At 41.6% G+C, this 17,868-nt stretch overlaps 1 protein-coding gene across 6 annotated transcripts in view; it reads right to left on the reverse strand.

Annotated features, from left to right (window-relative positions):
* LOC138299775 (cytosolic phospholipase A2 gamma-like) overlaps window positions 1-17,868 on the reverse strand; it is a 380,498-nt gene that overhangs the window by 56,976 nt on the left and 305,654 nt on the right. For all 6 annotated transcript variants that reach the window (XM_069238318.1, XM_069238319.1, XM_069238324.1 and 3 more), the window contains 2 exons: window positions 3,796-3,906; window positions 2,775-2,929 (listed from right to left, as the gene is read on the reverse strand). In XM_069238318.1, the coding sequence (XP_069094419.1) occupies window positions 2,775-2,929; window positions 3,796-3,906 (266 nt within the window). The remainder of the gene's footprint in view (window positions 1-2,774; window positions 2,930-3,795; window positions 3,907-17,868) is intronic.

The raw sequence follows: 17,868 nt of genomic DNA on the forward strand, positions 1-17,868 counted from the left end.
ATCTCATTGTTTAAGTATCAAACAGTAATTTGCTGAAACTGCTGATATACTGCCAGTGTACTATTTTTTTTCATGAGATTGTCTTATAAGATGTTTCTTCCACAATTGTAAGATTCATTCGGATAATGATAGTCCTCCTTCATCATACCTGAAGGGGGATTTTAAGCCACAGTAGTTCCTCTGGTCACAACAAATTCACTAACGTGTGTTTGTTATATTATGTTACCTTACACTACATTGTGTTAAGTTGTTGTTTTGTGATGTTATTTCATGCTGTGTTATGTTATGTCTTCCCGTGTAGTTTTTAAGAGCACACTATCATCTAGGACTGGTAACATGGCGCTGAGCAGGTATACAGAAATTTGAATCTTTGAATTTCAGGCCGAGAGTGGGTACTCGAAAAGCCAGGCCTGCAACTTCTTGCTCTTGCAGAATTTATGAAGTGACAGCAAGGCTCAGATGTGCAGCAGCAGGTCATTCCACACTTAAGGAGCGATGTAAGAAAAAGCATGACAGCCAGATCTAGTTTTCCATATGCATAGGATGTGTGGGAGCAAGAGTGCAGATAAACGGAGGTGTCTGGATAGTGTGTGAAAGCAGATGCCAGTGTTGAGGTATATTGGGCCTGAGATCTGTAGTGCCTAGAAGGTGTGGGCGAGGAGATTAATTGTGCACATTTGTTAATGGGGAGCCAGTGGCGCTCCTTGAGATATGATGTTATGTTTGTATGACGTGGGAGGTTAAGACTGAGTCTGGCCCCTGGGTGGCCTGCAGTCTTCTGGTGAATTGTGTGTTGATCCCGGTGTAGTTCCGTAGTACAGCTTGCATGTGACAAGTGAGTGGATGACTGTTTTCTGGATGTTGGTTAGGAGCCATTTAAAGGTCTTCGTCAGCATCACCAGGATGTGGAACCAAGAGGCAGTTATGGTATTGACTTAGGTCCTGTTGCGTTTGCTGTTGGTGAAGATCATGATGTTCTTAGAATGGGAGGTGGGAGTGGCTATGAGTCCTAGCTCTGATGGCCAACAGGAAGAATCTCATAGTGATACATTCCTCCTGAACATCACCAGTGCAGTCTTGTCGGTATTCATCTTCATGCAGTTGGTCTTAATCCACTTGATGATGTTGGTCATGCATGCAATGAACTTGTTGTGGGTGCTAAGCTAAGGATTCTGATTTTGTGTGACCAAATGATGTTTGTCAGAGGGATCATGTAGGTGTCAGGTTTAGGAAGAATTCTTGCAGAAGCTTGAGGTGAAGGGTACAAGAAGACTATCCATATACATTTCTTCTTTCACTTGTAATGCAAGTGGCATGCAGTGCTGGTGTTCGTGGTGTTGTTTCTCCAGTGCTAATACAGTAAACAACCTTCTGCCTTGCAGAACTAGTACAGACTGTCCCCTGTTAGCATAAAACCAGTCAAAATTAAATGTTGAAATGTGTTTCTCAAATAAATGTCAAGCATGCAGTTAGTAGTGTGTTGTTCACTCCAGATTGTATTGGCATTTCTCAGTTGGGGGCCATTGCCATTATAAATGCATTCTGGTTCACCCAAGATCATTCCCTAGATCTCTAAGGTATGAATTTACATGGCCCAATATGGTACACAGTTCTTATTAATTTACAAAGTATACAATTGAGACAATACTTTGTGTATGTGTCAAATGTAACAATGTTTTCAAAGAAAATGGGGCAACCCAGTAACCCTGGTGACCAGGGTAGGAAAATCATGGAAAAACAAAGGTCCCTATGGGGAAAGTGCAAGCCTCAACATCTGTGGCAACATATAAAAAACAACCATAGATTGGTTTAGTCTGAGATTTAAACAAAAGGTATTTAATACATTTACTTAAAACTCCAATTAGAGAATGACAAATAAAGTGTAGTAAGGTGTTCCAAGTTGTGTTGTTGCTCAGTGCAACTAATAAGGGTTAATTTAAAGTGTGGTAGTACTATAAAGAAATTATATATATGTATATATATATATAAACAGTTGACTGATAAAAAGAAATAGCTGCTGTACACCACTCCGTAAAGTGTTTTTTTCAATATCAATTAAAAACAGTCCACTTTAACAATTGTGAATGTTTCGACCCCACAGAGAAATCATTTATACAAGAGTCATCATCAGGTGGAAAGAATATGGTGGAAGCACCAATAGGTTTTGACAATGACTAACATAACTGATTTGTGTGATGTACTGTTGAATAACTTAGTATTATCTTCTGGTACCAAAGTAAATATAACAGTTTGATGTATATATTTGGGAACACCTTCAGAGGATCAGTGTGGCCCTCTTTATAATTTACAGCAACAGACTAGTGTAGCAAGAAAAAATAAAGAGGGACGGAGATGCTCTAACCACCTTCATGAAACCATGTTAAATCCTGTGTGAGCACATGGTTCGCTTGTAGCAGTCAGGTCTTCTTGAGAAGTATGTGGAATGGTGGAAACGCCACCAGCTGATTAGTGTGTTTGAGAGAACCAAAGTGCTGGGCCGACATCAGTCGAAGCTGTGAGCAATGAAGCAAAAGGCAATGAAAAAATATACAGATTTAATCATTGAAAAAACATGATTTTAACAGAACCAAAGTAAGGTACGTGCCTATGTAAACATTGACTGTCTTTCCTAAGCTGTTTGTATGCATTTCAGAAAGGATAAATGAAACAGTCAAGGGACTGACGTAGCAAGATGTATGTACACACACATTTGCAGGCAGACATACATCATCCTTCATCAATCTTTAATACATGAAACTTCATGTTACCTTTACCTCAAAGGGATTGCCAGCACTAAAATCAAAGGAAAGAATCAAATTCACTTTCCTCTCAGGGCGAAGAACCAAAGGATAAGCTGAATTTATTGCCAGCCCAGCATCAATCAAGTTGATGAACTCCTTTTCCGCAAGTTCTTTGGGGACAGGATTATCTGGAAGATAAATGTTACATTAAGTATGGTTATATTCGTGCCATTTACAAATCCTGTATTTGAAATGCATTCAGACAAAAGGTTAATATTTGATATGTTGACATTTGATGACCTTTTAACAACAGAGATCAAAGCATTGTTACTCAGATTTAAAAGAGGAGATTAAATGATTGAACTTGTATCTCTCCTGTATTGAAGCTCTGTGGTGAAAATCCTCATCAACTCATTATTCCACTTTGATTTTATAATTTCCTCTGGGATGTCACACACAACTGGTTTCAGAGACATCATACTAGAAAGGAAAGCTATACTACTGTAAATTACTTTGGTTATATGTTGGTTTAAGTCAAGGGTAGTTTCTTGTAGCCATTTAAGATTAACACAATTCAAAATATTTTTAATGCTGTCCAGATTGTTCATAAAAGATACTTAAAACAAGCAGATGAGGAACTGCTGTTTTTTCAAAAATATTCAGACAATTTTACATAAATCGTTATTCAAGTGCAAACTCCTGGCCCTTCCACAACCCCATAACATACACTAATGGTTGGCATTTTTTCTGACACATGTGACAACCTTTCGTGCTGGTGTTTGTTTAATTTTCGTGATTCTGAAAATGGATCAGTAAAAATAGATCACTTTGGTTTGGGCCTCATTCTGCTATCATAAATTAAATATTAAAGACAACAATTATGTAAACAAGTTGGCTGTCTCATTCCACTCTTGCTTTTTCGTTGTCCACTAAAACAGTGCCCACATTCTGTCATCTGTAAACAGTTAAATGCTAATTTTGGGTCCACTTTATGTCATTGCTATAAGTGTAAAGTCATATTTTTAATAGTTGCACAGAAAAAACAATGATTTACCTGTTGTGTTGCATTTGTACAGGTAGTTATGGGTGGTTCCCCATTGCCAGGAAACAAGACTTTTCATGAGCTTGGCCATAATCACCATCTTTTCATATGCTGATGATACCACTGTTGATAGAATGAATGTAAGATTAGTTAGAACCATCCATTATAGGTTAAATGACAGAACAAACAAAAAATGATGCTCTGGAGATACAGCAATACAAATACGGTACATATGTTCTTCTTTAAATTCTCAGAAGCAGCATTTACTATTGTGAGAGAGTGCCTCTTTTAACATGGTCAGCCCCATTATTGTGTTCTGATGCTGCGTTTTTTTTAACTCTGTGCACTGGGCTACTTCTCTCCAGTCCCAAATATATGGGCCCTGACCCCTAAAGCATGGTAATATTGGCGGATTCCCACTTGGCATACTTACCTTTCCAGGAAGACCATAGTATTTGGTGTTACAAATTACACCAATGGCATAGAAAGATTAAATGTCACCTGTAGACTGCAGCATCTGGTGCAACTACTAGGCTGACAGGGAAAACATGGCTTCAGGCCTGCAAGTGTAGCCTGATAACTGCAGCTTTTATACAGGACTTGCCAAAATACCCTTTAATAAAAGTGAGGGACTCTGTATTGCAATTTTAAATGATACATCTGTCGGGCTTACAAACCCCAAAGTAGGGTTTCTAGCATCTGAAAATGTAAGATTTCATATTGGCATTTGTCTACAGTGATTAACCCCACCAGCAATTGTTATTCTAGCTGTTTTATGAGAAACAACTAACATGTCATCAAAATATCATTTTGTGTTATCTTTGGTTTGAAACAATCTACAGAAATTATCCAGTTCAATAATAAAAATAGATTTTTGAGAAATATAGGGTGATAGAAACTTTTAAAAAGTTAGACTTTGCCTACCTGAATTTCCAACAGAATAATTTGAATTATCGTACCAGCAGCTGACCTATCAGTGCTTCCATGTTTCGGTGTGAAATTCTGCTTCCACAGGCTTGGGTCTGTAGGATGGCTTTGTTGAGGAATGTGGCCCAGGTTAACCCAAGCAAGGCAGATAAGGAGGGTTTGGGAACTTTACTAACTTGAAGAGACAAGGGAGAATGATTCTGTACTATAATAGCTTAGTGATAATGATTGCCTCGTGAAAAGGATTTGTTTGATCCCAGGGCATACTTTAATCCTCCTGGCTTTACTCTCAGTGAAGGAGGGAACTAGACCTAGAACTAGTTTGAGTGGTTGACTAGGAGGGAATGCTCATTACGTTAGAAAAAACTATATGTGTGCCACATGTTCCCTCGAGGGTCAGAAATGAACTGCTGTGTTGCTCAATGTTGCACTGAGGAAAAAAGATGTGCTGCATCACTGGGAGGTTGCCCTTGGGAACCTTTTGCCTATTGGTGAGGCACTGCTCAAAAGCCACCCCACACAAAGGCTAGTTAACTGAGCAAGAGGACTGATCCTGCAGTTTGGGACCTATGTAGAGACATGAAGGGCTTGATTTCTACCCACTTGTATCATGGACCAAGAAATGGACTCCAAGTGGTCTGTGGGTTGACCTCCTCTGTGGGCAAAGTGACATAAAAAGCCACATGAGACCTTTTTTCAGGAGTCATTAGTTGACCATTAACAATTGGACGTGTTATATACAGGCTTGCCCCACTGAATGATTTGAAGGTTCAAAAAAGAGAATAAGTTCAAAGATAGAAATTGTGACTAGGTGAAGGCATGAAAAGTATCCAACGGGTGGAAGGATTTCAGCAGCTGTGAAAATAGAATTTTCCTACTCTGACCTTTTGCCAGTGCAAACCAATGGCTTCAGCGGGACCTCATCCAGCACATATCAGGCACCGAGGGGACCCTGCCAGATGCCGCCTTCAACTTTTCCCTGTTAAAAGATTTTGACTTCCATATAAAAACACTAAGGACCTGATTTAGAGTTTGGCGGAGGGTGTTACTTCATCACACATGTAGCAAATATCCCATCTGCAGTATTACAATCCCATAATAGATTTTGGAGATCTTAATATGGCAGATGAGATATCCGTTACATTTGTGGTGGAGTAATCCATCCGTCAAACTCTAAATCAGGCCCTAAGTCAGAAGGTAAAATATTTGAACGGGACAACCTGCTATTGTATTCAACCTCCACTCCACTGCGGTCAGGCTGAACTGTGCCTAGGTCCCAGTCAACCACTAACAGTGATTTCAGATTGGGACTCTATTTCCCTTCTGTGATTTTGCCTTAAACCTTTAAAAAAACATCTTTGGTCCCTCTCATTGTATTTTAGTCATCTTGGTATCATTTTTCATATTATGTTTTTCATACTTTTTATAAATTGCTTATAGAAATTGAATGTAATGTTGTTCAAATGAGGATTTACCTTAAAAAACACAAGAGAAAAGAGGCATCTGGCAAAACAGGAAATGGTTCATTTAATTAAACATTACGGCTGGGAGAGCAGTTAAAGCACTGGGGTCTGAGGACTGTCTCTCATATAACATCGAAATGACTCACATTTTATTGCTCTGAGAGCAATAAACACATAACACATTTTTTCCCTTGTGAAATATACAAACTATTGACAAGAAGTCACAGATATATTTTCCAGATAGGGAATGCAGATGGGCCTCGACCTGGCGTGGACACTGTGTGGGCCAGATATGTGTGCTGTGTCCTGATTGACTAAGTGTACCTATCTACATGTGGCATCTACTTTATGGGATTTTGGGAATGCATGGTCCCTCTGGGCATTTGTGCTTTATTGGGGCCAATCTCCAGGAACCATTGTAGGGTTGCTGCCTATATTTGGGATCCAATTTAAGCTTGTGCGTTTGGCTGTCAGCTAAGTGTTACCCCACCTGTAACCAGTCAGTCATTAATCTTCAGGCCTGGACCACAGAGCCTGCCTGGCCAATGCCGGATTGACAGCGAGTTCATGAGGGGAGAATCCAACAGGGGTGATGTGACTTTGCTCTTTTATGAAAGTGTACTGTTTATGAATACAGGTATCTTGTTGTTGCATGTATCAATTGATCTGATAAAAGCCTATGATTTTTATGTCAGTTGTATTGTAAATTTGTGACTATTTCATTGTTGCTAAGTACTGTGTCATAGCTTTCAGAGATAGAGCCCAGTTTAAATCTTTAACACTGCATTTGTCCTGAGAGGATTTGGGGGAATTATTACTTAGGTAGGTCTCACATCCTCCACAACTGACAACCCATCACTTAGAGCTTACAGCTGCTATGACTAGGAAAACAATTTATGCTAAGTTACATTTCCTTCTATGCATTTAACTTTGAACTACACATTTCTGTGAAGATATACTTGGTAATTATTTAAAAAGCCCTAACTAAAAACATAGCCTATGAAACTTATTATTTCAACGCAAAATAAATATGCTGACTTAGAGAAGATTGTCACGCACTGTTGCATTGAATACACCACAGGCAGTAATGTTGACCCTCATTGCTTTTCTTTGTAATTTCATAGGTGGAAATTTCATATGGATAGACCAGAATTTTGAGTTTATCCTTGCCCCACATATAATTTTGTTCCAAATCAAATATTTCAAAGTAGTTAGCAATGCTGCACATACTCTACTGCAGTATGTCAAGAAACAAGCAAAGTTGATCTTACAGTATTGTAGATGGCAAGTTAACTATGTTCCTATAAGAGTTACATTCAGCCAGATCTAGCAACTCAGATGTTTTATCTTTGAAGGCACACACAAAATAGGCCAATGAATAGTTCATTAACCATGGCCAATCTTGTGCCCTTTGGAAGAACATAACAATCTTGAAAGAAGTAATTTTATGACACAAATTAAGGGTGAATATCTGAAACATGAGCTTGGTCAAATGGAATGTATGGCTTGCCACTTGATTCAGCCAAGATCCAAAATAATTATAAGTGGCTCTCAGTAGGACAGATGTTTGATGTACTTACACAGAGGGACCCAAGCTTCTAAAGCTATTAGTGTCTAAGTTTTCTTCCGGCAAAGTCAGCCTGAGTTCTGTCAGCAGAAACATCATGGTCCAACCAACACTAAATAGAGCAGGTGGACCATAACTTTGACAGACAGGGTTATCTGCCTTGGACATAAATTAATACCCTGTCCGTCAAACTCTAATGAGGCCCTCTTTCTATACTTTGACCTGCAACAGTGTTTCCCAATCTTTTAACTTTTAACCTTTTTATCTAATGATGAAAAGGACCCCCACTTTACCATTACTGGAGGCTAGGGACCCCCACTGAATCTGTATTGGAATCCGGGGACCCCCTCAACTGAGTCATTACTGAAAGCTGTGAATCTAATCTGTTAATAATATTTAATTTTCTAAGCAGCCGCGGACCCCCAGGGGTTCCCGGACCACAGGTTGGAAACTACTGACTTACAGTATATACAGTTGACTTACAGTATACGTAGTGAGAAGAGTCAGCTGGAGAACTGGGAATATTCGCAGATTAGAGGTAAGAAGTAAAGGATTCCAAACAAGACTTTTCTCCCCATATAGGAGTCAAAGTAAAAAAATGTACACGTTTGTTTGATCTTACACATTTGTTTTTTCTTCATATGTTATGCTTATTGAATTAACTGTCAAACAGTATAAAACTGTATTTTATTGTAGCTACATTGATTTGATAATCTGAAATAGGCATTTCTTTCATGCATTGATGAGACCTCACAAATATAACTGGCAGTTTTTCATCACAAGACTTCATCATATAATCCCAACAGTAATAAATAGTTTTCCTGCATGTGATTTCCTCTAAATATCCATGAACTGTATTGGCTTTAAAAAGCTCATAATAAGTGCATTTTGTTTTGACTAGAGAACAGCTGGAATTATTTTTTTTATAGTTACCTTAAGGAACAAGTTACAGTTTCTTGAGATATGTTTAACTATAATTGAGGAATTTCTATGGTTTAGTGTGTGTAAAATCTGATCCCCTCATCGAAGACCCGGTCAGAGCCAAAAGGAACTTCTACTCAGGAATGTAAACTGTCACCAACTGGATGAGAGAAAGCTGCCTCAAGCTCAACTCCGACAAGACTGAGCTCACCATCTTCAGAAACACCACCTCAGCTTGGGATGACTCCTGGTGGCCCACATCCCACAACGCCCCCTCTGCATCGACCGAGCATCTCCACAACTTAGGAATCATCCTCGACTCCTCCCTATCCATGACCCACCAGGTAAACTCTGTTGTCCCCTCCTGCTGGCACACACTCTGCAAACTTCTGAAGATCTTCAGATAGATCCCAGCAGACTGTTGCAGGGTAGTCACCCAAGCCTTAGTCACTAGCAAGCTCGACTGCGGAAATACCCCCTACGATGGCACCTCAACCAGGACATCAAAAAACTTCAACTCATCCAGAATGCCGCTGCCAGACTCATTCTGGACCTCCCTTGCCGAGAACACATCTCCCAACACCTGAGGACCCTCCACTGCCTACCGGTCGAGAAGCGAATCGCCTTCAAGCTTTTCACCCACATGTACAAGGCAATATACAACACAGGACCAGCCTACCTGAACCACCACGTCTCCTTCTACACCCTCGTCAAATCCCTCCGCTCTGCCCAGATGTCCCTGGCCACTGTCCCTCTCATCTGCAAAACCACTGCCGGAGGATGATCTTTGACCTACACTGCAGCAAAGAGTTGGAACCACCTCCCCCTGCACCTCAGATAAAGCCCGTCACCCACAATCTTCATGAAGAACCTCAAGATGTGGCTCTTCGGATGAGGCCCTTCCCCTCCCCCCAGTGCCTTAGACCCTCACGGGTGAGTAGCCGCACTTTACAAATATTGATTGATTGATTCTTTGTTATTCTTAGTGAATTTCTAAGTTGTTTTTTTCAATTTCCCACCTACAACGTCCCTATAACCTTTGTTTTTTTCAGTGAATTTCTAGTTGTTTTTTTTAATATTAAGTAATATTTAATTACCTTATGTTAATTCAACCCCTGCCATGCACAGCCTTTGGGGGCCTTTCAGGGCCTGCGACTGACTGCCAGCAGGCACCCAATCCCATACCATGCCTGGACTTAAACCGTGCTAGGGAGCCTGGCTCCCCACCTGAATTTCTATGGTTTTATGAGTGTGAAGTTCAAACCTAACCATAACACACCTGTAACCTTTGTTTTTGTGTGAATTTCTAAGGTTTTAAAAAAAAATCTATTTCCTAACTATAACATCCCTGTAACCTTTTTTTTTCTTCAGTTTGGTGCACCTGCCTATCTCCCTCCTTCCCTTGGTTATCCAAGTTCATGCCCACCCCATTCCTCCTGTCCGCCGAGATCCTATGTACCAAACCTGCCAACATTTTGAAATTGCTAAGAGGGAGATTTTGAAAAAAAATACATAGGATATTGATTTTCCCCAATGACTTACATTGAAAAAGAGGAGATTTTAGGCAGGAGGCAGATGAAATAAAGCTATTTTGGACTTAAAGATATCAGGCATCTCCTGACTGACTTGGATCTGTTGGCATGGTTGTAGGGCCACTGCCTCTTACTTCTGCCCTCAATTGTCAGTTATATTGCCCCAGCCTCTCTTGCCTGTCCTGCATGGTTGTCTTGTTGACCATGCCCCTCTTTCCCCTGCCTTCCATGGTCTGTTGTGCTGCCACTGCCCATACTGCCTGCCCAGCGTGTTCCTTCCACACCATCCTCCCTGCCCTCAATTATCTGCGTCCATGACCCTGGCATCTTCCTTCCTATAGAATTTTAATGACAACTAGATTGCTAACATTCTACATTTATTACAAAAGTGTGGCATGCCTGATGCCATCTTGATGTAATAAAAACAGTAATGCCTAAAGCATTTCCTTTAGAAATTATAAAAATGAGAGGGTCTTATTCTCATATAAATTATGGTTAGTGCTCTAACAAAACCTAAAATGAGGACATATTTTATGAGTTTCCAAATAGTGGCAAAGCACTATTAAATTATTTGCTATCTTTATGTTTTTTTTATCCAGTTGATCCCTTGATTATATGTTACACTCAGAGGAGAGGATGTGGCGTTACAGCCAGAGTTGCAGAGTTTGCAACTGGGGAAACAGGTTCAAGTTTTGACATCAGCTCGACATGCTGTGAGTCTCGGCAAATCACTTAATCTCCCCATGCCTAAAACCAAAATTAATATGTCTTTTTTTAATGTAACTGATGCTCATTAAAGCACTCCAATATCTTCTGGTCAAGTCTGTGCTATATAAAAACTGTAACATATCAGAAAATAAAGTGCTTGTACACTTCTGTCATTAGGCTATAATTGGGCTACATGTGTGCGGCAGCTGTTGGCCGCAGGACCTGGCCTGCAGCCAAACCTTTTGCCCAACCCCCCCCAACCACCCAACCCCACGCTGCACGCAGCCTTTTGTCCATGCATGGCAGGAGCTGGTTGTAGCCTGTCTCTCTGGGAGTGAGAATAGGTGTGACAGGGTTATCTGGGGAGAGTGCCTGTCTGGTTGTGTGAGTGTGTGCATCAGTGTCTTAGTGGGTGCATCAGTGTCTGTGTGGGCTTGTGAGTGGGTGTGTGAGGGTTTCAGTGGGTCTGTGACTGGGTGTGTGAGAGTCTGACTGGGTCTGTGAGTGGGTGCGTGAGTGTCTGAGTAGGTCTGTGAGTGGGTGCGTAAGGGTCTGAGTGGGTGTGTCAGTGGGAGAAAGATTGAAAGAGAGAAATTGAGAGAGAGAAAAAAAGAGAGTGAGAGGGAAAGAGAGAGTTTTTTAGGCTGTATTAAACAATTTACGTAGAATGAGATATTTATGGACATAATGAAAAGAAAATCTGTTTCTCAATTAAACAGAGAGATCACCTTTCAGTATGAATCTTAAACTTTTGACGTTTAAAGTACATTAAAGAAGGAAAATGACCACAGACACACCTGAAGTAGAACCCTCAACTTTCAGCTTGAGGGTCTGTGAACTTAACATTTGGGCTTTTTTATCTTTGGTGGCCATCCAGGGAGACCTGGCTGTTATGAAGCTCTCTAATTGCCTCATTTATTGCTGTATCCTCAGTAGAAAATGCTTTCAGTTTTTCACTTCAATTCTATTAGGATGGTATTCAGATGTGCCACACGTTTGGCAAACATTCAGAGTTTTAGCATTATAGTTGCTCATTAAAATACTGTAGTAAATCTGCTGATCACTAGGGAGTTAACTGGCAGTCTGCTAGTGTTGAAAGTACACGTTTCAGTCTAAATGTACGATTGTTTTAAAGAAATAGAAGAGGAAGATATTTGAGGGCTCACTTAAAACATGTTATATGTTTTTCTTTTTACAGCACTAACCTTAAATTGTTTGACAAAATGAACTCCCCTCTTTTTGTTACTATTGTACATTTTACCAGTTTGAGTCAATCAAAATGGCTTCAGGTGTGCCACACTTTTGTCATAAGTAATAATGTTTGTGCTCTAGTTGTTTTTTAGAACACTCTGAGAGGCTGCAGTAGAACACAAGATAATCAACTGAAGGCTGCTCTTGTTGTACATATTTTACTGAGACTGTTGGACTTCATTCTCGTATGTGAATTTACAGAAAACATGCTCTCATTTTAGCTTCTAGAGCACCTTCCATATGCTGTATGGAAAAATCACGAGAAAACAGCTTTCCCTCAAACATGATTCTTGAAATCTCAGCTGAAGGCTTTTTCCCAAAGTAAAATCACATTAGAACACACAATAATTCCTAACATTAGTATGGTACCATCAACAAATGATTTATTTTGTAACTAAAATCTGTTATCATCCTTTATACGTTCTCGTTTAGGTGGCCCTCAAAATCTGCCATTTACTACAATGCATTTCAATGGGATGCTATCATGTATATTCGTCCGAAGATGGCTGCCAGCACTTCCTGGTTGAAGTGCTGACAGCCGATCAGATCTTACCATGAGATCTGTGCTTAGTCCCTGCCCAGATATAGACATTACTTTTTACTTCACTAACTCCAAAAGTACTGAGCGCATTTAGATCAAATAACAAAACGCACAATCTGCTCAGCAAGATCTTGCGAGTTACAGTTACCAAAAGGCACAAGTTATAGTTCCTTGAGATAACTAACTATAACAGATACATTTCTATGGTTTGGTACATTTAAAAATGTGAGCCTAACTAAATCATCCCTGTAACCTTTAGTTTTTAAGGTTCTTTCTATGTTTTTTAATTCTAATTCCTAACTATAACATCCCTGTAACCTTTGTTTTTTTTCAGTGAATTTCTATGTTTTTTTAACGTAAAGTAATTTTCATTCCTATACGTTAATCCAACCACTGTGGTGCACAGCCTTTGGCCGTGTGCGGCAGCTGTTGGGTGCGTAAGGAGTGGGTGTGTCAGTGGGAGAAAGATTGAAAGAGAGAAATTGAGAGAGAGAAAAAAAGAGAGTGAGAGGGAGAGAGAGAGATTTTTAGGCTGTATTAAACGATTTACGTAGAATGAGAAATTTATGGACATAATGAAAAGAAAATCTGTTTCTCAATTAAACAGAGACATCACCTTTCAGTATGAATCTTAAACTTTTGACGTTTAAAGTACATTAAAGAAGGAAAATGACCACAGACACACCTGAAGTAGAACACTCAACTTTCAGCTTGAGGGTCTGTGAACTTAACATTTAGGCCTTAGGTAACTCCTTACTGTGATGCTTCCAGACATACCTATGACAGTCAACGGGCGCATGTGACTGGAAAGAAATGTGAATGTTCCATCACTAAAAAAAGTTTAACAGTCAAAACGCTAATAAATAAAGAAACACACTGCCAAGCAATACTAGGACTTGAACCTTCAGCCTACTGAGTGACAGCACAAGACCTTGACCATTAAGCCAGAAGTGACTGTTCGGCTCGGTATCCAAATGTAACTATACCATTTGTCCCAAACATCTTCCCAGTATGACACTTTGAAGACATTCCACTGAGACCAGAGGGACTACAGATCCCAGACTGCTTTGAAAACCCGGGAGGTGACCATCTTCTGCATCACCTGTTCCCACTTTCCAGATCCAACGAGTGTTATAAAGCACAAGGGGGCACACCGCAGCACTGATTGCTCTAACCGAGACAAAAGGGACTACAGATCCCAGACTGCTTTGTGGCCCCAGGAGGCGGCCATCTTCTCCATCACCTGCTCCCACTTGCCAGATCCAACAAGTGCTATAAACTGCAAGAGGGCACACCACAGCGTGTGGGCAAAGCCCGGGCCAAGGGCGGGCCCGCCCTGCGCCTGTCAGCTACAGGAAGAGGCAGGGCAGGGCCACCCCATTTGCATCAGAGCTCTTGTGCGGGGCATGTAGGGAAGAAGGGAAGAGACTGTAAAGGCTTTCCTTAGGCTGGTCATAGTCTTGGCACTGGGTGACGATGGCCTAGGTATATGAGGTGTAGCCCCTTGAATGATGCAGGGTGGATGCTTGCAAAGGTATTGCATTATACGAGGGCTGAGCTGGCTTCCAACGATAAAGCACCCTATAGGTAAATCGCTCCCATATCGTTGAGGCACGCAAGATTCCTTACTAACTCTGGAAGTAACTCATTTACTATGGGTAAGAGAAAGGCCACCGAAAAATCCTTGGGGGCAGCAGGCACAAGCAAGTTCGCTAGGCATTCTGCAGAGAACTGTACCCTGAACGAAATTTATGAACTGATAGTGGAAGTAGAGGGATTATTGGCCACAAACAATGCGGACTCATCTCAGCGTAAGGGGAAACGAGTTACACCTCCCAAGGGTATACAGACCTGCTTTAGGAAAACCACAAAGGGGTGTGGCCCCAGGCCCAGATCCAGCCCAAAAGATATCTATGCTCCAGGGGATGAGCAATCAAGAGTAAGCACACTAGCAACTGCCCCGGTCCCTTCAATAGATCACACTCAGGTTGAAAGCACAGCCACTATTAATATTGACTGCTCCAACCATTTTGCCTCCTAGCTATCCAAGGAACAATGCCAGATGAGAACCTGGATTCAACGGATCTAGCAAGGCACCCAGACACAGTAGATCAAAATCAGACCAAGACAGGGGAACCACTGGCACAGCTACAGATACTAAGAGGAGAGATACAGGGATTGCGTGAGTGTATAAACAAGATGGCTGTCGAATTAGGTGAAAAGGTGGCTGAATTATCTGCTGTGGTGGAAAGATTAGGAACCAAGATAGGCAGTGCAAATCTAATGCCATAGCATTATAGCCAAGTACTCTTCTAAAAAAAGCAGTCAGTTAAGGGTAATGGGTTCGCTGCTGACAATGGTGGATTCGCTAACGAAGCATGTTCAACTCTATCTAACTTTGTAGGAGGAGCCACTCGGCCGCCCACCAGCCAAATAGGCCAGAATTATTGTGGGACAATAACAACTAGAGTACAAGTCTGTCTAGCATTATCTACCTGATAAATGTCCCCAAACTCACACATGGAGCCAGAGAAACTCAAGAATCTTGTGTTAACAAAGTAATCCATTGGCTCCACCACACCAGGGGTTGTACGTCTATTATTAGGCATGACATATTATCTGCCTCATGTTGTAGCACCCTTGGACTACAATGGGACTATATAGGAGTGAAACTTAAGAGTCCTAAATTGGTGGGTGAGCTGATATCCATGGAACTAAGATTTATACCTAATCCAATAACTCACATATGTCTTAAACTCAATGCCCCCAGCTGATTAGGAGAACACCTGATCTCAGTGGGTTTAACTCTTTAACTCACCTCCAACGCACCACATCAGTGGGGGAATGCTCTAACTTAGCAGACATTGATTGACAAACGGGGGGTAAGGACACGTTCTGTCCCTAACTGTACATCTAGGGGAGGCATGAGAGGGCAAACAGCAGCACATGCCACCGAGGACCTAGAGCTGAGTGCCTTGGGTGAAGATATGAGGGATATAGCTACACAAAGTAAGATCAATTCTACCATGGCTGGACAGGCAGGCGCTAGTGTGGGACCGAGCTGGGATAGCAGGCTGACTGCAGAAAACTCCATTAGAGTTCTAACATGGAATGTAGCAGGCGTGCGTGCTAAGTGTAATAAGTTTGAAAACCCAAAGTGGGGTGAGTTTATTGATCCCCACCAGATTAGACGTTTGCAGGAGACGTGGGCAGTGGCACCAGAATATAGAAGTGGGTATATTACATTTGCTGCTAATGTGGTCCCTTCCCCCATGGGTAGAGCTTCTGGCAGTCTTCTTATCTGGTTGAAACTAGATCTTTTCTCATTATTGGAAGTAGTCTCAATGGGAAGTAAGGAATTGCTAAGGGTAGAAATAAAAGTTAAAATGCCTACTGGGGCCAGACTTATTGCGATAATTAATGCCTACATCAGATCAGTCCCTGCAAACGTCCCCTCCTCCACAGTGGTTCATCCCGCTAATACTGTACAGCGCTTAAAAGGAGGCACCTTAAAACTGATTGCAGGTGACTGTAACACAACACTTGAAAAAGGGCGGAGGAAGATAGACTACTTGCAGGATCTCCAAGGTTCTCTGATTGGTTCTGGGGCGGCTGCACAAATGTCAGGGAAATCAAGTGTTGTAGCTGGCCAACTGGAAGACCTGATAATGAACAATGGCTTAATAATCGCCAATGGCAATACCTGTTCCGATAATCCTCCGCGCCCGACCTTTAAGAGAGACACTGTGAGATCTTATATTGATTATCTCTTGGTCAACCTGGAAATGTGGCCGCTCTTGACAGATATGGCAGCTATGCCTCGATCATATAGTGATCATGAGGCCTTAAGTGCTGTATTTTCTCCTGCTATATTTACTAGCTGCAATATGCCAGCAGTAGTTCATGCAAATCCCCTACAGACAGTTAATAACAGGAGGAACGTGAAATGGGCAGAAGTCGTGGATAATACAGAAATTCAAACTAAAATATACAAACTATTTGTGGATAAAATAGTTGAAGTAACACCCCTAAGAGGGCATGAGCCCAATATGGTCCTTGCTCCCTGTCAGCTAATGGAACAGCTTAGGCCTCTGTTTACTAAAATTAGAAAAAGAGGGGCTTCCAATAAAGTTGCTCCAAGATGGTTCACTAAGGACTGTTGCTTGGCGATGCTCGATCTTCTAGACACTCTGAAGCAGGGAATCAAGCCAAAAATAACCTCTGCCAGGAATAACTACAAGGCTATCTTAAAAAAGGCCAAACAGAACTGGGAGATGGACCAATGGGAAGAGCTTACCAACTCACTTAAGAGTAAGAATCAGAAGATGTTTTGGACACTGGTGGCATCTAGAAATTAATAGATAACCACCTTAAAGCAGTAGTGCAAACAGGAGTTTGGGTTGAACATTTCAGATCCCTGTACAGTGAGATAGGGTTGGAACAAATGGAAGCATCAAGGAGGAACGCATTGAGAGGGATTGCTCGGTAGGCCTGGGGGCTTTTTCAACCCCTCCTGAGAAGGAGGCTAATGTAGAGACTTAGACCCTCATTATGACATTGGTGGTAAATCCCACTTACCGCCATGCTGATGCCCGCCAACTTACCGCCGCTGCAGCGGATATCCGGTCACCAAATTATGGCACACACATCCCAATCCGTCAGTATACAGCCACATACACAAATCCGCCACACCAAACGTCAGTGATAAATTGGCAGTACCAAAACCCACACCACTACGCCAATAGAACTACGCCCACCACATTATGACCCACGAATCACCACGGCAGACATTCAATAGCGGTAAGCCATTGGCGGTACATACCGCCTCGCTCAGAATAGACTCACATAAACAAAACAACACTACATTGGCCAATTCAAAGAACACACACCTGACACCCATACACATACTACACCTACACACCCACACCACCATAAAACACACACCCACATTACCCACAGCCCTTTACCATTACAAACCATTGCCAGCAGAGAGTCAACAAGACCACTGACAAAACTACAGCCACGCACTATTCACACCTATACACCCCTCACGCACTCCACATAACACAGCCCAACACATTACCGAACACACCCTCACCAACACATCTGACCCAACACCCATGGCACCACAAAGACACCCCCCGTTTCACAGAGGAGGAGCTAAGGGTCAAGGTG

The sequence above is a fragment of the Pleurodeles waltl genome, chromosome 6 (assembly GCF_031143425.1).
Source record: "Pleurodeles waltl isolate 20211129_DDA chromosome 6, aPleWal1.hap1.20221129, whole genome shotgun sequence".
NCBI classification, from domain to species: domain Eukaryota; kingdom Metazoa; phylum Chordata; class Amphibia; order Caudata; family Salamandridae; genus Pleurodeles; species Pleurodeles waltl.